This window comes from Gallinula chloropus (genome assembly GCF_964237585.1).
Source record: "Gallinula chloropus genome assembly, chromosome: 1".
NCBI lineage: Eukaryota > Metazoa > Chordata > Aves > Gruiformes > Rallidae > Gallinula > Gallinula chloropus.
In genome coordinates, this window is record NC_140085.1 from 88,356,484 (window position 1) to 88,378,739 (window position 22,256).

The window sequence follows — 22,256 nt, forward strand, 5'->3', positions numbered from 1 at the left end:
TCCCTTGCTCCAGTGTGGGGTTTACCAACTTCTCCAACATGAGCCCTTCCCTTAGGCTGCAGTTCTTCAGGAACTGCTCCAGTGTGGGTCCCCCATAGGGTCACACATCTGCTCCCACATGGGCTTCCCATTGGGTCACAGCCTCCTTTAGCTGTCTCACCTGCTCTGGCATGGTCTTCTCCACAGGCTGCAGGGGTGCTGTGGCACCTGGAGGGTGTCTTCCCCCTCGTTCTTCCTCCTTTCCCTGGCTGTGAAAGCTGCTTCTCCTTCTTCCCCCTCCCCACCCTGCCCTTAACTATGTTATCCCAGAGGCACTACCACCATTCCAAATTGGCTCGACCTTGGCCAGCAGCAGGTCCAGCTTGGAGCTGGCAGGCACTGGCCCTGTCATATGTAGTGGAAGCTTCTAGCAGCTTCTTACAGAAGCCACTCCTAGCCCTCCCCCACTACCAAACCCTTGCCATGCAACCCCAACATGCTAATACAAAAGAATGGTCCCTAGCTAGTTGACTCATTATTCCAGGCATAGAAAAAGCTGAAGCTTTACATAAATTCCTGTTAGTGGGATGTACTAGAAGTTCCCTGCTCTCACAGAAGCTGCACTCATGCTCATACATACCAAAACCTGGCAGGCAGTGCCACTGACTGGCAGTGCAGTGAAAGGAGGGGTTCAGAGAGGAGGATGGCTCATTTGGACATTCTCTATCAGGTAGGTACAAAGGCATTCTTGCCAGGGTCGTGGCCCTGCTGTTGACATGTTTAACTGACTTTGGGGAAACAAAATGCAGAAGGAATTACTGTGTTATACTGGAGACAGAGCAACCTTCAGGAGGTAACTAATGTTTAAGTGACAGCTGAAATACTAGATTACTTTCCCTGCTCTGCACACAAGGTTCAGCTAGGTAACAGCTCAGCCTGAATCACTTTGAGCCACAATAAAAACAATTAAATACCAATGGTTCAGGCCAGGAAAAAACAAGGACTGGTTTTTGTCTGGTTTCAGGGCAACTTCCTTTATTATACTCTTCTAGAATATTTAATAAGCTCTTAACCTAAACACACGCTCTTGTTTTACTCAAATTCACAAAAGATATTTACAGAACTGCAACACTTGCTCAAAATTCAGCACTTGAATGGCCCCTCTGACAGAGTGGCTTGCATCCCAATTAACACTTAAGTGAGGAGGAGGACAGAGTGATCCAGCTATGGAACAAAGGTTCAAGATGACCTGGGTCAGCTTACTGTCAAGGAGACCTTCATCCCCCAGGGCTGGGAGGGTGGGTGAGTTTTACAGTGCTCTGACCATCCCTACAGTAAGGCAGAACTGTGTTAGCTGTCACACCCTGCTCCTCAGGCCTCTTCTACATCTTAAACAGAAGTGAAACATATGAAAGACAAACGGATTAGTCTCAGGTGGTGCAGGCTTCATGCTGCAAGAGGAGGTAGAGGCCAAAGGCCCACGTGCCTGCTGCCAGGCCGTGCCCAAACTGCTTTTGTTTTCATTCTCTCAGGCAAAGGGGGGAACGTATCCAATGTCCACAGTGATGTTGGTATAAAGAGGATGCTTGGTCCTGGAAAGGAGCTTGAACTCTAATGAATTCATTCCATCGTCCTTCCATGTTTTCCTGGTGTCATGGTGGGGAGTAGGCCTGGAGAAGGAAGAATACCTCCACTTAGAGAGAAGAACAAAGGTGATGTTTGCAGCTGAAGCTACTTCCAGAGGGGGGCAAGGGCTTCTAGTAGGTGAAAGCTGCTAGGGGGAGAGCCCCAAGTAAATTCTTTTCCCAGAAGACAGGCAAGAAAGAGAAGGCATTTTGTTAGACTCAGCAGATTGGTGTAGGTACACCCTGTGTATTCTAAAGGAGGACAGCTTGGACTGGAACCCAATCAGGCAGGGAGACTAGTGAGGTGGCAGGTATGACCTGAAAAGCAGCAAGCTTAGAGAGACCTGGGGCGTGCACCACAGAGCCTTGCAGCAATGGTGCACACAGGCTGCTGTACGTAGGCTTTAAGGCAGGGTTGTTATGGAAACCTGAGTTCTGACATGACAGAAGGGAGCTGTGTGCTGTCAGGAGGAGACACTTCTACCACACTTGACCCAACACCCTCCTCCATCTCTTTTATGTAAAACTGGGTCTCTGCTCAGGTCTCTCATAGCACCTTCCTCACCTCTTCAAACTAGAACGCTGCTTTCTAGTATTTTAATGGTGTGCTGTAAAGCCTCAGACTGAAGAGCCAGTTTTTGTTACAGGGGGTTGTAACAAAGCTCCCCCCCAATCTGAGCTCTCCCTACTCATAAGACAGGCAGTATTTTATTTAAGTTTTATTCCCTGAGTAATTTGGTAACAAGTTGGCTTCCTCACTACCCCATATCCTTAACAGTAGGAATCCAGGAGAAGCCCTTCAAATGCAGAGACAGGTGCTGAAGGATTCTCAGTTGAATCTGACTGGGAGCCTCCTTTAAACGGCCACCTTTAAGTAGAAAAACAGTGGCAGTTCTGAGGAAGACAGTGGCAACAGTCACCCTGCCACAGTCAACCTCGCTTCCTAGCTGCTCACCTTCCCCCAGAACAGTTACCTTCTCCAAGGCTCTTGCATCTCCTCCTCTTCGCTGTAGTCCATCACCTTGTAGCGCCCCAGGTGAGGTGACGTCCGGACGATTTTCATTCCCGCCAGCCGAATCCTTTAAACCAACAAACAAACCGTTGGCTTGGGCAGCAGGACACAATTCCTACGCCCAGTTACAGGGAATTTCAGTCAGTGCTAATGCAATCAAAGCTGAAAGGAGTGAGTTTGACACCACATTCTCTTCTCTCCCAGCTCTAACTGGGCTGGAAAGCTCCCAGCTGCAGCGCACCTCAGCAGCGCACGAAGAGGATTATACCAAGCAGGGAGCAAACAGCAGCACATGGAGCATTCAAGAGCAATTGCCACACATCTGACAAGCCAGAGTTAGTGTTGTTTCCCTGTAGGATGACAGCTCTTGCTGCACACAGGCCCATCACCTAAACTTTAAACCAACCCAGGCTCGGTGGTTTCTGGAAGGCCGCCAGTCCCCAGTTTCAGATCCAGATTAAGCTCTTCCCTGTTCTTTGCGAAATGCCATTCATTTAGAGGACTGGCTTCATAGATTAGTGATAAATACAGGCACCACTAGCCAAACAAATGCCTAACTGTTCTGCAGCTCAACAGCTCACAAGGGAAAAGTGAACTGAAGGCTCAAAATTCCAGAAGAGCGCTCCTAAAACCAGCATTCTGGGTGACCTTCAAGCAACCCACTGCCAACGGCACCTAGGTTAGTTTACCCATAAAAAGTGCCTATAAGAGGGCTAGGGCTAGCAAGCCTCTTATCACGGGGCTGCTCTTAGGCAGAGGAAATTCCTCTGAATATAACGATGGTTGCTCATTTGAGGTTATCTAACTGGCATGTTTGTAGCATTTGATTCCCTGCCGTGGAGATCTGGTACAGCAGCAGGCTGTGCTGAAGCAGGAATGTTTGTTAAAAAGCTGAAAGAGGCTACAGAACTGGCAGTATTTGTTACTCTAGAGCAATCAACTGATTACAACACTTTGTTGACAGTATGACATGCTATTATTTCAGGCTGAATTTTAGACAAGGCTTCTTGTTTTCTGAACATAAGCTTATTGCACATTTAATCAAAAAGACATGGAAAAAGCAGGAAGACTAAACTAGCTTTGCTGTTACAATTTCTGCATTGCAAGATTAAAGACATAGTATGAACCAGTTAATGTATTAATTTACTGTTAAGAACCCAACAGACTTTTCTGTAGTTGATGATGTTAACATGTGAGTGGCTTCAATAAGAGCAGTGTTTTCTTCCAATAAGAAAGCCAGGTGGAACCTGGTGTTTGCTAGGACTAATACCAGGTTACTGCAGTCTGCCAAGTAACTAGCAGCCAGCACTCCCTCCCCCAACCTCTGCTTTACTAAGAATCTCAGCATAAAATCTTTACACAGGGTTGTTTTCTTTTTTTCTATTGAATACCTGATTTCAAATACTAATTTTGTTGCTACATTGAGCAGCACCTCCTAAAAATCCACATCGCATTCAGGGCATCAAGCTGACCATTCAAAACCTGGCAGCTCACCCCTAACTTCTGCAGGTTGAGACTTCAGCATGTGAATGAATCATTAACAGGCACCGTCCGTGGCCTCTGTGTGCCTATGGGCCAGGACACTGCTAGTCATTAGTGTAAGTTTTCAGAGAAACAACACATGATTAACTTCCCTTCAAGAAAGGGCTATTTTGGGACCAATGTAACCCACTTGCCTTAAGATATTTCTGTAAGGAAGCACACTCCTGTGCATAAATGGTAAGACTCTCTAACTACCGGTACTGAAAGCACATTAAATGCTACACTAAGAACAGCTGAAGAGACACAGCATTGTAGTGTTTGTTTTAAAGACCTATTTTCCTGGCATTCCATTTCTTTAGGTAAACATTGAATCTCTGAACAATCCCAGACCCTTTTAGTTAGGTTCTGCTGAAAGGAGGAGGCGGCTCTCTATGTTAGAAAACCCGACTTTCAGTTCCCAGAAGAACACCACTTCGTAAGAACTCCTACAGCCCTCAAACAGAAAACACCACTGAAACCGTCGAACTTGTCACGCTGTGCAAGACCAAGAAACACCCGGGGCTTCACTGGCAGTTTGGTGTTACAGGCTCCCCGTGAGGTCGCCTCAGCACGGTGTGGCGAAGGTGCACAGCGCGGCTACACACAGCTGAACAAAGCAGCTACGGCCCTGGTTCTCTACTTGAAGCATTCGCATGAGGCAGAGTACCTGGAACTGAACTCATTGTGCTCACTTCTATAGCATGCTGCTGCCATGACAACTGAAGTACAAGGGGGGGAAAAAAGCATCAGATCTCCCTGTCACTGACTCACGGTAGCACAGAGCCTTCTCCATCACCCAGCACGGGAGGCACACGTTAGAATGCCTTGTGCTCCTTAATTCCAAGTACTGGTGATTATGCAATACTAGAATGCACTTAAACTGCCAACTGCCAGAGAATTAATCAGTACCTTCTTGGTTTTCTTACTCCTCAAGCTCGTAGGCTCCTTCCCTCCCTTGCGGCTGTTAATGTCAATGGAGTCACTTGTCAGCTACTGGTGCTTATAACCCCTTGGACACACTCCAGAGTGAGTGAAGGCACAAGGAGGTGAAGGAGCATTCCACCCTCCGGAGTCTGAGGAAAGCTTTGTCCTCCCAGCACACAATGATCGGATTCACAGATTCTGAGCATCTTCTGACATCAGCATTCCCCATGGCCACAGCATTGTGGATTGCAACGATAGCGTGAGCACGTTACGGAACCCCATCTTAGTTCCTTTCCCTGTTTGCTTCCCTGGCGTGCCTGCTTCTACTCTAAGCCTGCCCTGTGCATTAGTACCTCGTAGCGATGTCGTCATTTTCTCCCCCGCTGCCCCAGTATGTGTTTGGAAAACCGTTCATCTTCATGTAATGTTCTGGAGTCAGAGCTGATACACCCCCGAAAAACGACTTGTATGGCAGACTAAAAGAAAAGAAAGAAGTATCAATATTGGAGGCTAACACCAGTCACTGACAAACTTGAAGTGATCCAAGTCATGCATACATTAATCACATACCTTACGACGGCCTGTAACAGTGCCCAAACCCACAAAAGCCATACCAGTATAATTCTTATCCTGTAACATCATGTGTCATTCCCCACTCCCCCTCCCCCTGCCAGCAGACCAAAGTAAAGCTGGTTTTGAAATTCACCTCTTGGGTGCATTCAAAAAAACCCCACACCCCACCACCCGCGTTCCACATGATCTGATAATTCCCACCCTGTGCTTTTATTCTGGGGGGGGGGGGGGGAAGGGTGAATGGAAATCTGCCAGTTATTTGCCATCAAGCTGAGTTAACAGCGGAACAGGGAACTGCAGGCAAGGAGCCATTCAAGACCACATTGCCTAGGTCAGGAATACCCTTTTCTGGGGAAGTCTCTGGTGTAGAACACCCAGCCTCTCACAGGATGGATTTTTCACACTTGGATGCAGGAAACAAACCAATTAGCATATATACATCCAGAGCAAAGGGAGGCACTTACGTGTACTGGAACTTATCCATGGCACTAGCCATGTGCTTGGGATAGTACTCATCACAAATATAGAGGTTGTAATCGTTCTCAGGCACCAGGTCCACATCGTGCAGGAGAAGGCAGTCCCAGTCGTCATCCTTCAGCGCCTCCCGGACACCCACGTTCAGCAGCTTCGCTCGGTTAAATGTGCCATTCCCCGCCTGGAAAAGACATCCCACCTTTCCTCACCCAGGCAGCAGAGGGTCAGTCCATTAAAATTCACATTAGTTCAAAAAAAAAGCTGTATTGAACTGAGTGTCACCGGGAGGAATGAGTACTGGCTGCAGGTCTCACAGCCCAGACTGAAGACTTGACCCGCTCCCTTCACAGCTCAGCAGCTGTAAGCTGTGCCCTGCCAGGGAGTACTGACCACAGGCTGCTGAGGGAGGCTGACTTCAGAGACCTGTCAGTCTGTCTGCAGCTGTATGTCTGCACGTGGGTGTTTCTGTCCTGAGTACAGCTTCCTGATGCTTAGAAGTGAAAACACACCTCGGTCACGAGCAGAGCAGCTTCTCCCTCCCAACGGGGCAGCATTTTTAATTAATCCCAAACTTGCTCTCTCACCACTGATCTTCTGCAATACCAGGCCAGACCAGTTAAAAACAGCTGGTTGATCTGCATGGGTTGGCCCACAGAGGGGTCCTGCCAGGTATTTTTATTTGATACAGACTAAAAAATATCCAACTTCACTTTAGTTTTAATAATTCTGCTCAGTAGCTGCACTGGCCAGGTACAGACATGCCACGATCAACTCAAACAACTGAAAATACAAGTTAGCACTTCATTACAATGTTACCCCCCCTAGAAGAAATTTAAAAAACCCCAACCAAATAGCAGCAGATCAACAGCAGAATGATGAACTTCACAAGTGATACGGTATTGCAATCATTAGCAGCCATGAAGATGGGACAGCAGGAAACCGACCTGCTCTCACCCCACACATGTCACTGAATGCAGCAGGACATGTAAACTCCTCTGCTGGGCCAGTCCAGAGGTGGACCCAGACAGACAGCCTGGCTTTGGCAGGCAACAGCTCAATGAAAAGCCCAAGGGATGGGTGATGATATGACTGCATTGCCAGGAAAATACTCTCCCAGCAGCTTGTTGCTTCAGCCTCCCATGCTGGCTCATGAGTTAGGAGAGTTTTGTGATGATTTTCATCCATGCTTTATGCAGCGACTCCCGTTGCAGCTGATCTCTGGCTGACAGAGTTGGGGTTCTTCAAACCCAAAGAGAAGGCTCCAGGGAGATCTTACAGTGGCCTTCAGTACCTGAAGGGGCCTACAAGAAAGCTGGGGAGGGACTTTTTAGAAGGGCAGGGAGTGACAAGATGAGGGGGAATGGTTTTAAATTGGAAGGGGGTAGATTTAGATTGGTTCTTAGGAACAAATTCTTCACTACGAGGGTGGTGAGGCCCTGGCACAGGTTACCCAGGGAGCTGGTGGCTGCACCCTCCCTGGCAGTGTTCAAGGCCGGGTTGGATGGGGCCTTGAGCAGCCGGGCCTAGTAGGAGGTGTCCCTGCCCATGAGAGAGGGGGTTGGAACTTGATGATCTTGTTCAGAACCTAACCCTTAACTGGGAAGCTCAGCTACACCATGAGGCACATCTGGTTTAGCTTTACCTGCTGAATCAAGTAGATACTGTAACTGAGCTGCTGGCGCTGCAGGAAAGGATGAATATAGTAGAGAAGATGGTGAAGGTACTTCTCCTGGTTCCTATAGGCCACAAGGATGGCTGATTTGTAGCGGGCCAAGCAGTGAGGGGGCCTGTAGCGGCCACCAGACTGAACAAAAGGGTTCTTCTGGATGATCATTCTTTCACTAGGGAACGCCCTGAAGGAGATGGTTAATGGACCCACTGTAGAGAGAGACAGAAAAAGAAGTCATAATAAAAAGGTCAGTGATGTTTCTCCACCTTCATTCATGTCTATCAGTGCACACAGGTTTATTACTGAGGACACCTGCCCTGCCCTAGCCCAGAAGAGTTAATGCCACACGGATGTGCCCACATAATGAATTCCACCACTCTCTCTGGTCACCTCCCCGCCAGGCGACCAGCCAGAGAAGCATCCTGGGTGTCAGCACAGCTGGGAAGCCTCACCAAGCTTGTTCTTTCCTGGTAGTGGCTCCCTGCTACACAAGCAAACCTTCTGGTCTTGAGTTGCCCAGACAGGATACCTGAATAAATGTATTCCCTGCAAGAACAGCACTGGCACTTAAATCAAGGTGAACTTTTGCTACCCATGCAGAGAAACTCTCTAAGCCTCCTTCAGAGGAGGCTCAAGGACAAGGATGTGCAGAAGACCATCCAAGTAGGTATGGGGAGAAATAGCTTAAAGCCCAAATACAAACGCTTCAGGAAAAGTTAGTGTTTTCATTTAAAACAAACAAACAAACAAAGGGTATCAAGTTCAATTTGATGTTACAACCTCATGCCACAAGGGCTGCATTTGCTGTATTATTTAATGATGTACACTGTGGGAAGCAGACAGCACTTCAAAATTTTGGGAGAGGCAGATGAGAGTCGAGAAGGAAGAGGAGAAAAAGTTACGTGTCTTCAGGCACAGGGTAGCAGAAGGAACCACATGTGGCAGTTCCTGCACTCAGCACCTCCATTTTAAATGCAGAACATATCCAGCACATTCTAACAGTTTTTACCTAATTTAAAACGCTGAATTATTATTTTTCTGTAATCTGAATTCTTTCATTCTTCAGATGGAAGCAGCTTGACAAGTCACAAGAAAGACAGAATCCACATAAAGCATCAGTCACCATTTTAACACCAGTCTCACGTTGCAACAGTATGAACAAACAAATTCCACAATAATTTAAATGCCTGTCCTCCTGGGGAGTGAGAAAAGGTTCCAGAACTAGCAAGATAGTTAGTTTTATGTACAAGTCTCTGTTTTGATGGTTTGCAACTACTATCAACTTTAAGGACATACGACACAAATGCAGGACAAGATCAAAATCTATTCCTTACATCAACCTTGACCTAAATCACAATCTCAAGCTGACAATTTCAAACGACACCTTTAAGTAGGCCTGACAATTCTCTACAGGTCATGCTACCGAAAGAGAAAACATTTTTTTGCTCCACAAGCGCTGTGAGGAAAGTTGTTGGGGTTTGGGCTGGTTTGGGGGTTTCGTTTGTTTGTTGGGGCTTTTTTTAAATGGCTTTTTCTTTTCAGTCCAAGCTCAACCTGAAGCAGGTTTTCAGTATCTAAGTCAAACTCCTTCTTAAACCACTGGAATGAATTCCTCTCTCAAGAACTTCTGATAACGAAGCCTGAGAAAGAGCAAGTATTTCAGCCTGGTGTTCAGCAGGTTTCATGTGAGCATGAGGGAAAGGTATAGGTGCATCTTAAGTCTAATTAAATAGTTCAGCAAATGTGTCCAGAAGATACTTTTCTCCAGCCCTTCTTCCTATGTTCAAGGTTCTGCTAAAATTCTAAAAAAAAAGAAAAAGAAAGAAAACAGAAACCCTGCATGCGTTTACCCACATCCGGTTTCACTGGCACGGGGGAGGCAGCATCCCTTCACAGGTTTTATTGTTTATGGTTTTCTTATTTGGAGGGGTTTTTTTTGGGGGGGAAGGGAGGGAGAACTAACAAGGCTTTGGGACTAACTTTGGCATAAAATCCAAGCTGTCCATTCCGAACTGGGAAACACTGTGCCAGCATGTGGAAGTTGGCATAGCTGGTATTTCTGATGGGCCAGCCCATAGGCACTGTGTCTCCTCCTCCTCCAGGAACACAGGAGATGGGGTTTCCTGAAGGCTGGTCTGAACAGCCCACTCCTCACACTGTCAGCGAGGTCTGGCCAATATGGATCCCGCCTCATGGCTTTTGTTCTTTGGGTTTTGTCTGGTTTTAAAAGGAAAGCCCGAATTTCGCTCCTCAGCAAGACTGTGCAGTGCTAAGTATCACTTCTCATTCCTTCCCTAAGCATCACATCCTTCCCTAAGCACACATCACATTCCCCTTCCCTAAACGCACGGGGAATTTCATTTTGACCATGTCATCCTCAGTAGGAAGCTGGGGTACACTGCTGTACCTTTGCACCTGAAACCAAAAAGATCCTGCTGCAGACCCCTGAATCTAGGTCGTGTTTGCTACGAAGGCTGTTTGATGTTACTACCTACTTGGTGGCAAAGAGTGTCCTATTCTGCCTTTGAGATCTTTTAGTCCCACATTGTTTTTAACCTGTAGCTTTGCAGATTTAAGAACTCCCCAGTTATCAGATCTTTTAACAAAAGCACCATTAACTACTGATTCGATGAGCTTGCTAAAGAAATGCCATATTCAGACCAGATTTCAACTACAGATCATTGCTCCAAGGAAAAAATACATAAGCTGCCCCCTCCCTTGAAGTGTTCGAGGCCAGGTCAGATGGGGCCTTGCACAGCCTGGTCTAATGTCTCTGCCCATAGCAGGGGGGTTGGAACTTACTGATCTTTAAGGTCCCTTCCAGCCCTAACCATTCCATGATTCCATAATCCCTTTTGCTGTCCCACAGAGGCAGGGTTCCATACCCTCATGAATCATGAGGGTAACATCTGCAGTTTCTTCAGGTGTTTCAAGATGTTACATTCTCCTGAGGTGCCCGGCTCTACACCTCAAACAACTCAGCAAGAAACTCAAGCTAGTGTATGCCAAGGAAACACAGAAAACAAATTAATCTGTGACTTGCACCCCAAAACCTCTGGCTGCCCTGCGCTCCTTGGTTACAAGATAAATTCCAGCTCTCAGGTCTCCCCTTCTGCCCAAAGGGTAATGCACTGTAACCCAGTCCAATCCCAGATGGGAACAGAGCAGCTGCAAGCTGCACTGAATAGGGAGAAATAAAAACTCTCACAGTGCAGCTCTGGGAAAGGAGGAAAAGGCCACCTCAGACATACTGGAAAGCACAGCACCCCAGTTCTGACACAGTACAGAATCAATGCCCTGAAGCATCCAAGCCATTTCCCCACAGCCTGTTTCCGAAACTCTTTCCACACCTGTACCATCACATGCAGATCATTTCAGTAACACAGCAGTGAGTAGAGTTGATACCCCTGTGCTGCCAGCTGGTGCCAGCGACAGCAGACTCCCTGCTTGCTTTGCCTCCTAGGCCTCCTAGGTTTGATTAGCAGGGTGAGAGGGGGGGTGGTGGTGGGTAGAGGAGGGTATCTACTGATTTTGACCAAATCCATCCCACCTGAAGAAAGAAGCTACATGACTACTACCCCCCTTGATACACCTTTAGAGTTAACAGCTGTAGTTACTTGAGTTCAACCAGAAGCAGCAGGACTTTGCGAGCTAAACAAACGGGAACACCAGCATGGGTGAATGCCTCAATGAGAAAGGGCAGCACCCCACAGCACGTCAAGAGACACATTTGTGTGACTCTACAACTCTTTACATGGAAGAAAAATAATAATAATAATGATGATGATTATAAAAAGTTGACCAACAGCCTTAATTTAACCAGCAGTTTCTAATGGCTGAACACAAGGCTGCTTCTCAGCATTACCACCTTTCTGCCTCTCTTTAAACCCAAGAAAACAAAGTCTAGTAGGAGAGCATCCATTAGAAAACAGAGCAGGAGCCACTCATTACCACGACAGATGGTCACACTCATGAAAAGGTTATGACAGATGGGAGTGAAAGGGAGCAAATACTATAAGAAGGGCTTGGAAAAAAATTCTTCCACAGCATAAGCAAATTATAAACAGCAGAGCTACAGAGAGAACTTTCAACTACTTAAGTCCTCAAGGGCCAAACCAACTTGTTCTGAAAATACCATACACAAAATCAGCTATTTCTTAAATTTTTTAAAAAAAATCCCAAGTCTTCTGGCATCAAGCTTCTTCCTGGCAAGAGATCTGAAAACTGAACTGAAAGAAGTCAGATTTTGAATTTAAATGCTACTTCGATAAGGTTGAATAAGCACAGTTCTTAAATATAAACACTTTGCTTTTTCCAGAAACAAAGGAGGATGAAACAGGTAACTCATTACTTATGTAGAAACTTCAGCCTTTAAGGGAACTTGAGCAATTTATTCGTAATACTAATGAATATACTATCTAATCTAGCACAAACCTTTTGAAGTTGTCAGTCACAAAAGGTCCCATGGACAGCACTAAGCATTAAAGACATTAGAACGACAAGAATCTAGCTCCTCCAAGGCAACTGGAGATGTTTAGCAATTATACTTTAATTCTTACTCTGCAGCCCTGGCAGAACCAAGATGCTGTAGATTCAGGAGGCAGGAAAGAGACAGATGAGCTGCAAGCCAATCTTACATTCAAACAGTTACCAAAACGATCTACTCTACACACAAGTGGGAAAAGTGCTGCAGTTCATTAAGGCCCTGATGCAGAAACCATTTAAGGCATTTGGCATTCCTCCCAGTTACCTTAACACGCTTTGGAGAGGACACAGGGACTTATTACCAGCCCTGAATCGGAGACTGAGTCCTCAAGAATTGATTTGAAATCTCATTTAATGGAATTTATAAAATTAAGAGGCATCATTCTCTCAGATACAATGCTTCCAAGAGAGATCAGTCCCATGAGGGAAGATAACCATTTATAAAGCATTTATATACCTATTCACATGTGCCCATCACATACAAAACAAAGGGCAACCACCTTGCAGATTAGCATGCATTTCTTGGGTTAAAAAAAACCCTAAAACACACACCACAACCCAACCACTGAGAAGAGGCTGGCATATAGTAAATAGCAGAAGGAATAATTTACTTCTTATATTTAAAGGCAAATATCACTGAGTAAAAGTTAAGCTGCAGCAGAGGACTCATTTTTCTTCAGCTGAATCCATAGGAATGCTCCAAACGACGCAACAATGCTCCAGATGCTCCACTCCCATTTTTTTCACAAAGCAAAACTTCCACAATTACTTTGCCTTGTATATTTTTTTTCTTCTCAGTCAACTTACTGTTTGCTTCCGTCTATTATGTTTCCATTTTACCTCTGAAGCACCACATGCAGACCCATCCCCTCTGTTCTGTGCACTCCCAGGAATGGGCAGAAGAGGCCTTAAAGAGATTTCACAGATCTAAGAGCTTTGACTACTGAAATTTTACTCTGCATCTGCTTCCTCCATAGACATCACTACTCTTGCTTATCTGACAGTTTGTCAGGCATGGTGCAGGGGCATCTCTGCTGTGCTTTTCAAGCAGAACAGTTAAGTTGGAAACACAGAACCATAGCCTCCCCCAAAAAGTTTTGATTGGCTGGTAGTGAGTGATGAGCAGAGACTACACTAAGACAACTGGCACCTGTGCAAAAAGGCTCAAAAAATAAGTATTTCAGCATTTGCATAGGAGGGCTGTTTCCAAGAGAAATGCAGAAGCCTAATCCCCAAAGCTATCACACCGTTTCATCATACATATTGCATGTGTTTCACTGAACTTCAGCAACAGAGGAAGGAAGAAAACTTTGATGAAGAACAAGGATCACTACAAAGACCACAGTCTAAAAAGGCTCATCCAAAGTGTCCCAGCAGTGCTCTCTAGCCTCTTGCCAGCAACTTAACACAGGAGTAACTACAGCAACAACACTTCCACCTGTGAACCAAGGTCAGCCATTTGCTCTCACTATGCTCTACCTGCAGTGACCAGCTTTCTTAGAAAGACAGGGCAACTACTGGGTAGCGCTCCAAGACTAGTTACACGCAAGATTTAGACATGCTGAAATCCATGCAGTACAGAAGAACAGAAAGGGTAACTTACCACACAGTACTCTACGAAGCAGGCATCCCCAAAACAGCTGGAAGGGCATACTCACAGAACTCACCCATCCATCCACTCTTGGCTGGCTGAGCAGCATGGATTTGTTACTACTACCAGAGATGTGCCACTTGACTACCAACAAACTTGCTTGATGCATTTGACTCTGTGTTTACCTAAAATGTCTCCACTGTTTTTGTAGTACAGTAGCCGGGTTAATGCTGCCTCCAAGATCAGCTCTGATCTGGTCATAGAGTAAATACAAATCAACCTGTGACCAGACCTTGAAGGAGAAGTTTCTAAGTCATAACAAAGGACAGATAACAATCACAGACCAGAATAGATCATGGTAAAGAGCAAGATGCCAAGCTGCATTCCCATACAAAGGATATTTAAAACCAACTCAGTCAATTTCTATTGGACAACATACAGGGTTGATAAAAGGCTGTGACAAAGAACTTGGGAGTTAGTGAGTCAGAGAGAAATACTTTGCAGTTGCCAAAGTACCATTTCATATAGTACTGCCAAGAAATAAAAGTTACTGTGTTACCAGCAGCACACTGTTGTCACTCTTGTTCCACAACCCCTACGTAGCCAAATCCTTAATACTGGAAGTAACCAAAATACTTTTCTTTTTCCCCCTTTGCATAACCATTAAAGATAAGTTAATTAACACAGAGAAGCGTTGCTAGTGCAGGTATTATACCGGTGTGACAGCGAAAAGGGGAAAGTTTGAAGAACAGGGAGCGTTCGGCATTGACACACACCAGGCACATTCACCCGCCGTCGGTTGGCACCTACCGAATATCGGTGACTGCACGGAGCAGTAGGGCATAGTCTCCTCATTAGGCGCCCGGGTGAACAGGCTGAGGTTTGTATACACATCGTGAGTCTTGGAGTAATCCAGGACCTGATGCGAGTCTAAGAGCCCCCGAAACACGTTGGAAGGCCCCCCTCGGTACAGTATCAGGATAAATACTGCTTGGAAGACAAGCAGAGAGAGCAGAAAACAACGATTGTCGACGCGGGAGAGGGGCATAGCGTTTAGCCCATGCTCTGGTGCCAGGCGGGCTGAGGGGCTGAGCTGCCTTCGACGAGCTGCCGTCCCACGCTCCAGGCTACATCGCCGCGCAGGGAATCTTCCTCCTCCTCCTCCTCCTCCTCCTTCTCCTCTTCCTCCTCCTCAAACTTTCTCAGGCGGCAGCTTGCTCTTCCAGGTTTGAGCCAAGCCGCCCCTTCCCGCGGGCTGAAGGGAGAGGCAGAGCCGGCAGAGCCGACCCACGGCAGGAGAACCAGGGGGACGGCGGCACCCCGGCCCGGCAGGCAGCACCACGGGGGCAGCGGCCGCCCCCCCGCGCCCTGACGCCTTCCCCCGTGGGACGGGCTCTCTGAGGCGAAGGCAGCGGCGGGAAACACGCCCGGCAGCTTCAGGGAGAAGACCGCTCGCACGGCCGGGGACAGAGCGGCACACGGACGGGGCGGAGGAAGGCCGGGCTGCCGGGAGGCTCCGAGGGGGGGGTTACAGCCCGGCCTGCTCCGCTCCGCCCCATCCCATGGTGAGGAAGCGAGCGCCCTCGCCCCGCGGCCCAGGCGCCGCTTCCGTCCCACCGTCACGCAGCCGCCCCCGCCGCCGTTGGCATGCGGAGGAGCCCAGGCGCATCCCCTCCCGCCTTCCGGGGAGACTACAACTCCCAGCATGCAAAGCGGGACAGGGCGGGCACGGGCATGGGGTGGTGCCGCCGCGCGGCGGGCTGGGAGATGTAGTTCCCGACCTCCCACAGCGCCCGCCGCCATAGGGCCCGCTGCCGGCGTGGCCGCCGGGTGACGGCGCTGTGGGTCGGAGGATGGCTGCGGAGCTGCCCAGCGGCTCTGCTCCGCTGCTGACCCGCAGCGTTACTCCGAACGGCGTGTGGCCCTGAGTAGAGAGAATACACTCGTCTCTCCCCGCGCCTGAAGGGAGCACAGCGGCGTGGCCTCCATAGCGAGGGAGCCGCCGCCGTGGCCACAAGCGCCCGCGCAAATTTGGCTTTCACACCCGCCCCTTTATTGGCTGGTTCCTTAATGAGACGGGGCGTACGGGGCTGTGCTGTCCGTCTGTCTGCCTGCCTTCCTGACGGATGCTTCGCGTGCTGCCTGGCTTCGCTGCCGTTTGGCACGGGGGAAGGTGGGGTACAGGCACGAAATCCCCACGAGGCATCCATCAGGGAAGAGTCAGCGGGTGGCTTTGTATTGAGGTGAGGGCGTCCTAAGGGAGCCTGTGCCTGCGAGGGGGGGCAGGCACCCCTCGCCCAACCTCCCACCCTGCTCTGAGCCTTAGCAGCCGGCTCCCATGTGCTGGCACGTCAGCCTGGCCCGGCTCCAGGCGAATACATCCTGCTGTTTGCCCTCCAGACAGGGTGGCATGGGAAAGAGTTGGGGGGGAGAGGGTGGTGGGGTTTATACGGCAAGCTGGGGGTACTTACGTGTCAGAGCTGGGCCAGGATGTAGGGGGTATGTCTGTAGGGACACTCGGCTGTGCAGAACAAGCCATTGTTCACTTCCCATGGATCGCTTAGGGCCTACTTGTAATTTGTCATTGTTCCACATTTAATTTTAAACGAATTGGGTTTTAAAACAAAAAATGTGTTTTGCATTCCTTTTGCCTGGGCAAAGCCTTGCTTTACTGAAACCCACCCAGTGCTGCTCCTGCAAAGGCTGCGTCTCTTGCACGATGGCTTCCATCTCCAGCGTTTACGTTCTCCCTGTGCCATCTCCCCTGTGACCGCAGCAAACCCACCCTTCTGGCCTGCCCCCTTGGTAAAACAAAGTAACTGCTCTGCTGAAAGCCACAGCGAGTACAATGCCATGGACAGAAGAATATTAATATCTGCGTCGGCCACGAAGCAAACAGGGGAACCAAGGTTTTTGTGGTATGGCCTGGGGTAGCAGACAGCAGTTGTTCTAGAGCCTGGTAGTACTTTATGCTTTGCTTGCAATCCTTCCTTGGACCGCAGTAGGAAATTGTGACATAGGAGTAACTTGGGCAAGGCCCATCTGCCTCCATCAGTCTTGCAGAAGGGAGAAGCCCTGGGTCCACTGGAACTGTCCTGCACTGGCAGCCCTGCTAGATTCCTGGCAGTCTGGACTCAGTTGCAAAAATTGTCACCCTGTGTCAGTGCCTGGGCATAAGAAGCAGGTCAGCTGGAAAGGCAACAGCCTACCCCCATCTCTGTTTTCACCTGCGTGTATATATATCCTCTCAAGACTGGAAGACTCACACACAGGTAGCCAGATGAACTGCCCGCAGAGGAGCCAAACAGCACCTCAGGAGCCTTCCAAAACCACATGCAGTTCCTCTTACTCCTCTTCAGCCATCATCACCAAAATGGGTGAATCAGAAACCACCATGAGCCTTTTTCTCACAAGAGATCATAGAATCATAGAATGGCCAGGGTTGGAAGAGACCCTTTAGATCATCGAGTCTAACCCTGACTAGTCCACCTCTAGATCATGTCCTTAAGGACTTCATCTACACACCTTTTAAATACCTCCAGGGATGGTGACTCCACCATCTCCCTGAGCAGCCTATTCCAATATTTGAAAACCCTTTCAGTAAAGAAATTCTTCCTGACATCTAACCTAAATCTCCCCTGGTGCAATTTCAAGCCAGTCCCTCTTGTCCTATCGCTTGTCACCCGAGAGAAGAGACCAACCCCCACCTCTCTCTGCAACCACCTTGCAGGTAGGTTTCCCCTCAGCCTCCTTTTCTCAAGATTAAAAAGCCCCAGCTCCCTCAGCCATTCCTCACAGGACTTGTGCTCCAGACCCTTCACCAGCTTTGTCGCTCTTCTCTGGATGTGCTGCAGCATCTCAACATCCTTCCTGTTGTGAGGGGCCCAAGACTGAACACAGTACTTAAGGTGAGGCATCACCAGAGCTGAGTATAACGAGCTGTCACTTCCCTACTATTGCCATTTACACTATTCCTGATACAGGCCAGGATGCCGTGGCCCTTCTTGGCCGCCTGGGCACACTGCTGGCTGATGTTCAGCCAGCTGTCGATTAAAGATCAAGCAGACTGGGGGGAGGAATACAGATCAGAACTTCATGGCGTCAGCAGGTCCGAGCCTTTTCAAGGTCCTGATGCTCCTGTTTTAAACAGAAAGCTAGGGTGTGTTTTGAATTAAAAATGAATTGGATTGCTTAAATGCAACAACAACAAGAAGTATAAAAATTTACCTGTGCCCACTGAAGCGTGGAAGGGAGGTGGAGGGCATTTTAGCAACCCCTGTGTGCAGATTTATTGAGGGCAGTGATGGAGGAAAACAATGTGAGACTGGATCTGTAAGAAGCAGGCACCAAGCTATCCTCAGAGTCAAAGGTCTGCCTTTCTCATTTTCACACGTCTGTCTGAGAAATTAAATTGAATGCATACAAAAAAAAAAAAGAAAAAGACACCGTCTTCAACAGAGCTTGAAATTAAGTTTGTGCAAGAGCCTCTGGATCGTCCCAGGGGAGGGGGCTCCCCCTCCCTCAAAGTGCAATTTCACCTCCAATCAACCTCAAGCGTGATGAGAGACCGAGAGAGGTACCTTGCTCCATTTAATAAGATTCATTCTTGCTTGCTTTTTTCTCTTTCCCCTTCTCCTCCATGCCTGGTCTCCTGGGGCCTGCACTAGATCCCTGTTGAAAACACAGCAGAGTGGCTGGGAAGCGTGGCCTTGAAAATGCAGGGCCCAAGGAGAAGGGGGATCGACGTGCTGGTGTAACAGAGCGATACCAAGCAGGGTGCTCATGCAGAGACAGTCTTACCTACTGCCCTCCCAACACCCAGGGTTTCTATCAAGGGAAGAGAAGGGTAGCGTTAGTCCTTGTACAGGCATTGCAGAAACTTCGAGGCACTACCACCAAGCAGAGTTGCCCCTCTTTTTTGAGGGGTGGCTGTTTTTTTCTAGAGAGGTGGATCTTTCGGGTACCTTTGGCCACAGCAGTTCTTTCTCAGCCTTTCACAGGATCTGGTCTTGTAAAGTTCACACTGCACTTGAAGCAACACCTCTGTGAATGTGGTTTTTTATTACACAGGTATGGACTTGGCTTGTACTCTAGTATGCTAAATTTTCAGCAATGCTTACTCAAAAGATTCTTAAAAGTGCTTTGATTTTTCTGGGAGGGTGGGATGCAGTGGGCTGTGTTGCAAAGGCCCTTAAGCTATTGCCCTCCCCTGCTTCCAATCATGCAATGTCCTAAGCAACTGATCCTCTTCCAGAAGGAAGGAAGTTGAAAAGAGTCTCTTAAGAGGTTTCATGGCCTCCAGAACCTATTGGGAGAGACTGTGGTACCGCATTCCTGCGGGAGATCCCTTATGTCTGCCAGGAAAGCTTGCCCTGGCTCTTCCCAGAGGGGAGGACAGTACATAGTAGCTGCCTGGCTCAACAGAGCTTGAGTGGACACTGTGCCTGTGCAGAGCAGACCCACCTGTCACCCACCAGACCCCCACAGAACCAGGCAGCCTGCACACTGCCAGCAGCTACTTGTTTAGGATGACCATGCAGTGAAGCTTGCCATTCCACTAAGACAGCTTGTGGCACCTTTCCCCTTTCCCTTGCGATGGAGAACTGCCTGCCTGCTCGGTGTTCTGACCACCACTCACTTCTGAGTTGTGGTCAGCACCTTTGCAGAGCAACCTCAGCAGGGATGGTCATCATGTCACTAAAATGATAGCTAGAGATGCCATGAGACTGCAGAGTTTAGCCTATATTCTCCCATCTCCTTCTGTCTCTCTATCACCATAATGCAAGTACCAGTCTCAGGGACCTGAAAGGTTTTTGCTTGAATTTCTCTTGTAGCAAGGTCAGGAGACTGAAGCAGGTACCTTTGAAATAAGAACAGCTAAACCAATACATTCTCCATTAGAGAGTCTGCTCTGCTTTCCTGGAAAAGGTGTAAGCACCTATGCTGCAAGACAAGACAAAGGTGCAATATCATACAGTTCACATAATATTTAATAACGCTCTTATACCATTCAATATAAATAAATAACCATTAAAAAGTACTTTCTTGACATTCTGTTTCCTTCATCAACAGTATTTTCTGCAACAGGAAATGTTAGTAATATTCATTGGTTGGTGAATTGGATGAATCTCAGAGAACATGAATATCAGGTGCTAATATGCTAGTAAAAAACAGCCACTGTATTCCTTCTCTTCTTTAAATCCTTCAGCCTTGGTCTGCAGCTCCCCTTTCTCACCACATTCACCTTCCCTGAAGCCTGTGGCTCTGACCACTGCTCCACTCCTAGGCTCTCCCACCCAGCAGTGCCAACAGCTACCTTAACCTGTGGTGCCTGTCAGTCACCTACCCTTAGCTGATACACCTTGGCCAGCAGCAGTCCTTGCTGCTCTATGGGGAAAAGAGTATAGTGCTGAACAGGTCCACATGTCTGCTAGCCTGGAATATCACCCATCTACATCCATGCTGTCCATACAAGGTCTGGGTCCCACACAATTTAGTGACTGACAGACTTTCTTGATTCACAGAAACTGTCCTCCATGGGGCCAGGCTAGAGCAAGAAGGGAGATGGTGCAGTAGGGTTGGTCTTAAGACCAGACTCTGGCACTGAGCTGACAGTATAGTGCATATCACCCGAATCCAGGTCCCCAGTGGGAAAACCAGGAATAATAATTTTGCTTTCTTATAGGGATGCCAAGAGAAAAACTGTCTGAAAACACATGTGTGGGGGTATCTTTTGCAATGGGAATAGATCCTTGCTACAAACACCCACCTTTAGTACCAAAACCCTATGTAGGGCCTGTGCCAGGGAATTCATTGCTGTTATCCCCTCCTGTTCATACGGGCAGAAACCCTGCCCATCTCAGAGGAGAAAACCAGAAGATCATAAATCTTGCTCACTCATTGAAACCCCAAGAAAGGGGGACGTAATCCTGGTTTAATGCCATGTGGAAGGATTGAGCCTACCTACCTGGTGGCAGGATGGGTTGGCAAAGGCCACTGGAGTGCAAGGCCTGTTACTTCCTGCATAGGACAGCAAGCAAAGCTCTGACAAATGGAGAATTAAAGTGTTTTGTGGCTGCTGGGCTTCCTTCATGCTATCTACTATGCCAGTACGCTGGGCCTTGCTCTGTAGACCTTCCCTAGGGCCCAGAGAAGACACTGTATTCACGGCCCACTCTGTATTTCTGCATGTTGAGATGGGTGGCAGGGTGGCCTTGTTGTGCCAGGTGGGTCCATCTAGAAAGAGGCCTAAGCCTCACTAAACGCAGTTTCCATTTCTCTGCTTGCTGCCTGTTCTTTGATTTCTCCTGCCTCCCTCTCTGCCACAAGGCCTCTCATCCCCTTTGCCCTTTCCTCTACTTTAGCCCCTCTCCTACAGCAGGATACATGGCTGTTCATTCCCCATTTGAGGGGACCTGGACCCATTCCCCCTCTCAGATACCCTCCAAAGCGACTCTTTCATGGAGGCTTCCCGAGATCCCATGGGAACTATCCACATGTTTTTACCTTGCTGCAATTGCTCGGGAGCCAGAAACTTAGTGCCACCCACGTCTCTTGCATAAAGGAACTGTAATTCCCTTCACTGTACTCCCCTCCTTGCTGTGCTTCTGATTATTTTGCCAGTTTAAGACATCATTGTAAAGAAACCCCAGGGAGCGCAGAACACAGGGCATTCATTGGTGAATGCCAGGCTCTACTGTTCTGGGGCAAGGGAGGAAATATTCTTTCTCCATGAGCATGTCAGGTGACCTAAGCTAAAAACCAGAACTAAACAAGACAGAGAAGAATTCTAGTATAAATAAATCAACAAATAAATAAGTTTCCAGCCAGCCCAGAATTTGCGGAGGTGGGGGGTGGGTGGGGGTGTGTGATTCAATTGCTTGTAACTTTCCCCCAGCTGTGAAATCCTGGATGTGTTTTGAATGCCTAAAAGCCTCATTTCTCACGGCCTGAGCGAGGACGGTTTTCAGGATATGCTCAGAGGGGTTTCGGGGTCATTCAAGGAATCTTCCTGGAAAAGTCACAGCGACACCACTCCCCACGCACGCACACATGGTACCAACACTTGTGCTTTTAATCCAGCGCATCCTTCTTTCAGTCCTCATTTGCCACCTCCTTCTTTGTGGGCTGCCTTCCACCTGGCTGTCTTCCTGTTACATGGAGGGAAAGGGAAACCCTTCCTCATGACACTGTCTGCTCTCTCTTCACAGCATCAGGCACGCCTTTCAAAGCCCAGCTGGAAAACCTTGTCACATTTGCTATTTCAGCTGTCATCCGTGTGCTCAAGGCATGTTTCCTGATGATGTCTCTCCCCATTCCCCGACTTCTGACAGGAGATGAGCACAATCTGAGGGTTCTTCTTCTCTGAGCACTTCTCACCCACCTCCGCCCCAGAGAGGTGTC

The 22,256-nt window shown here is 48.1% G+C and overlaps 1 protein-coding gene across 1 annotated transcript; it reads right to left on the reverse strand.

Moving 5' to 3' along the window:
• Nucleotides 1-1,008: 1,008 nt before the first annotated feature.
• Nucleotides 1,009-14,901, reverse strand: LOC311205054 (beta-1,4-galactosyltransferase 3-like; the record flags this gene model as incomplete). The annotated part of the gene is made up of 6 exons (XM_084279343.1): nt 1,009-1,649; nt 2,579-2,683; nt 5,415-5,537; nt 6,099-6,289; nt 7,751-7,986; nt 14,664-14,901. 6 exons carry the CDS (start codon nt 14,899-14,901, stop codon nt 1,508-1,510), a joined length of 1,035 nt encoding a protein of 344 aa, XP_084135469.1. The 3' UTR covers nt 1,009-1,507.
• Nucleotides 14,902-22,256: the final 7,355 nt, after the last annotated feature.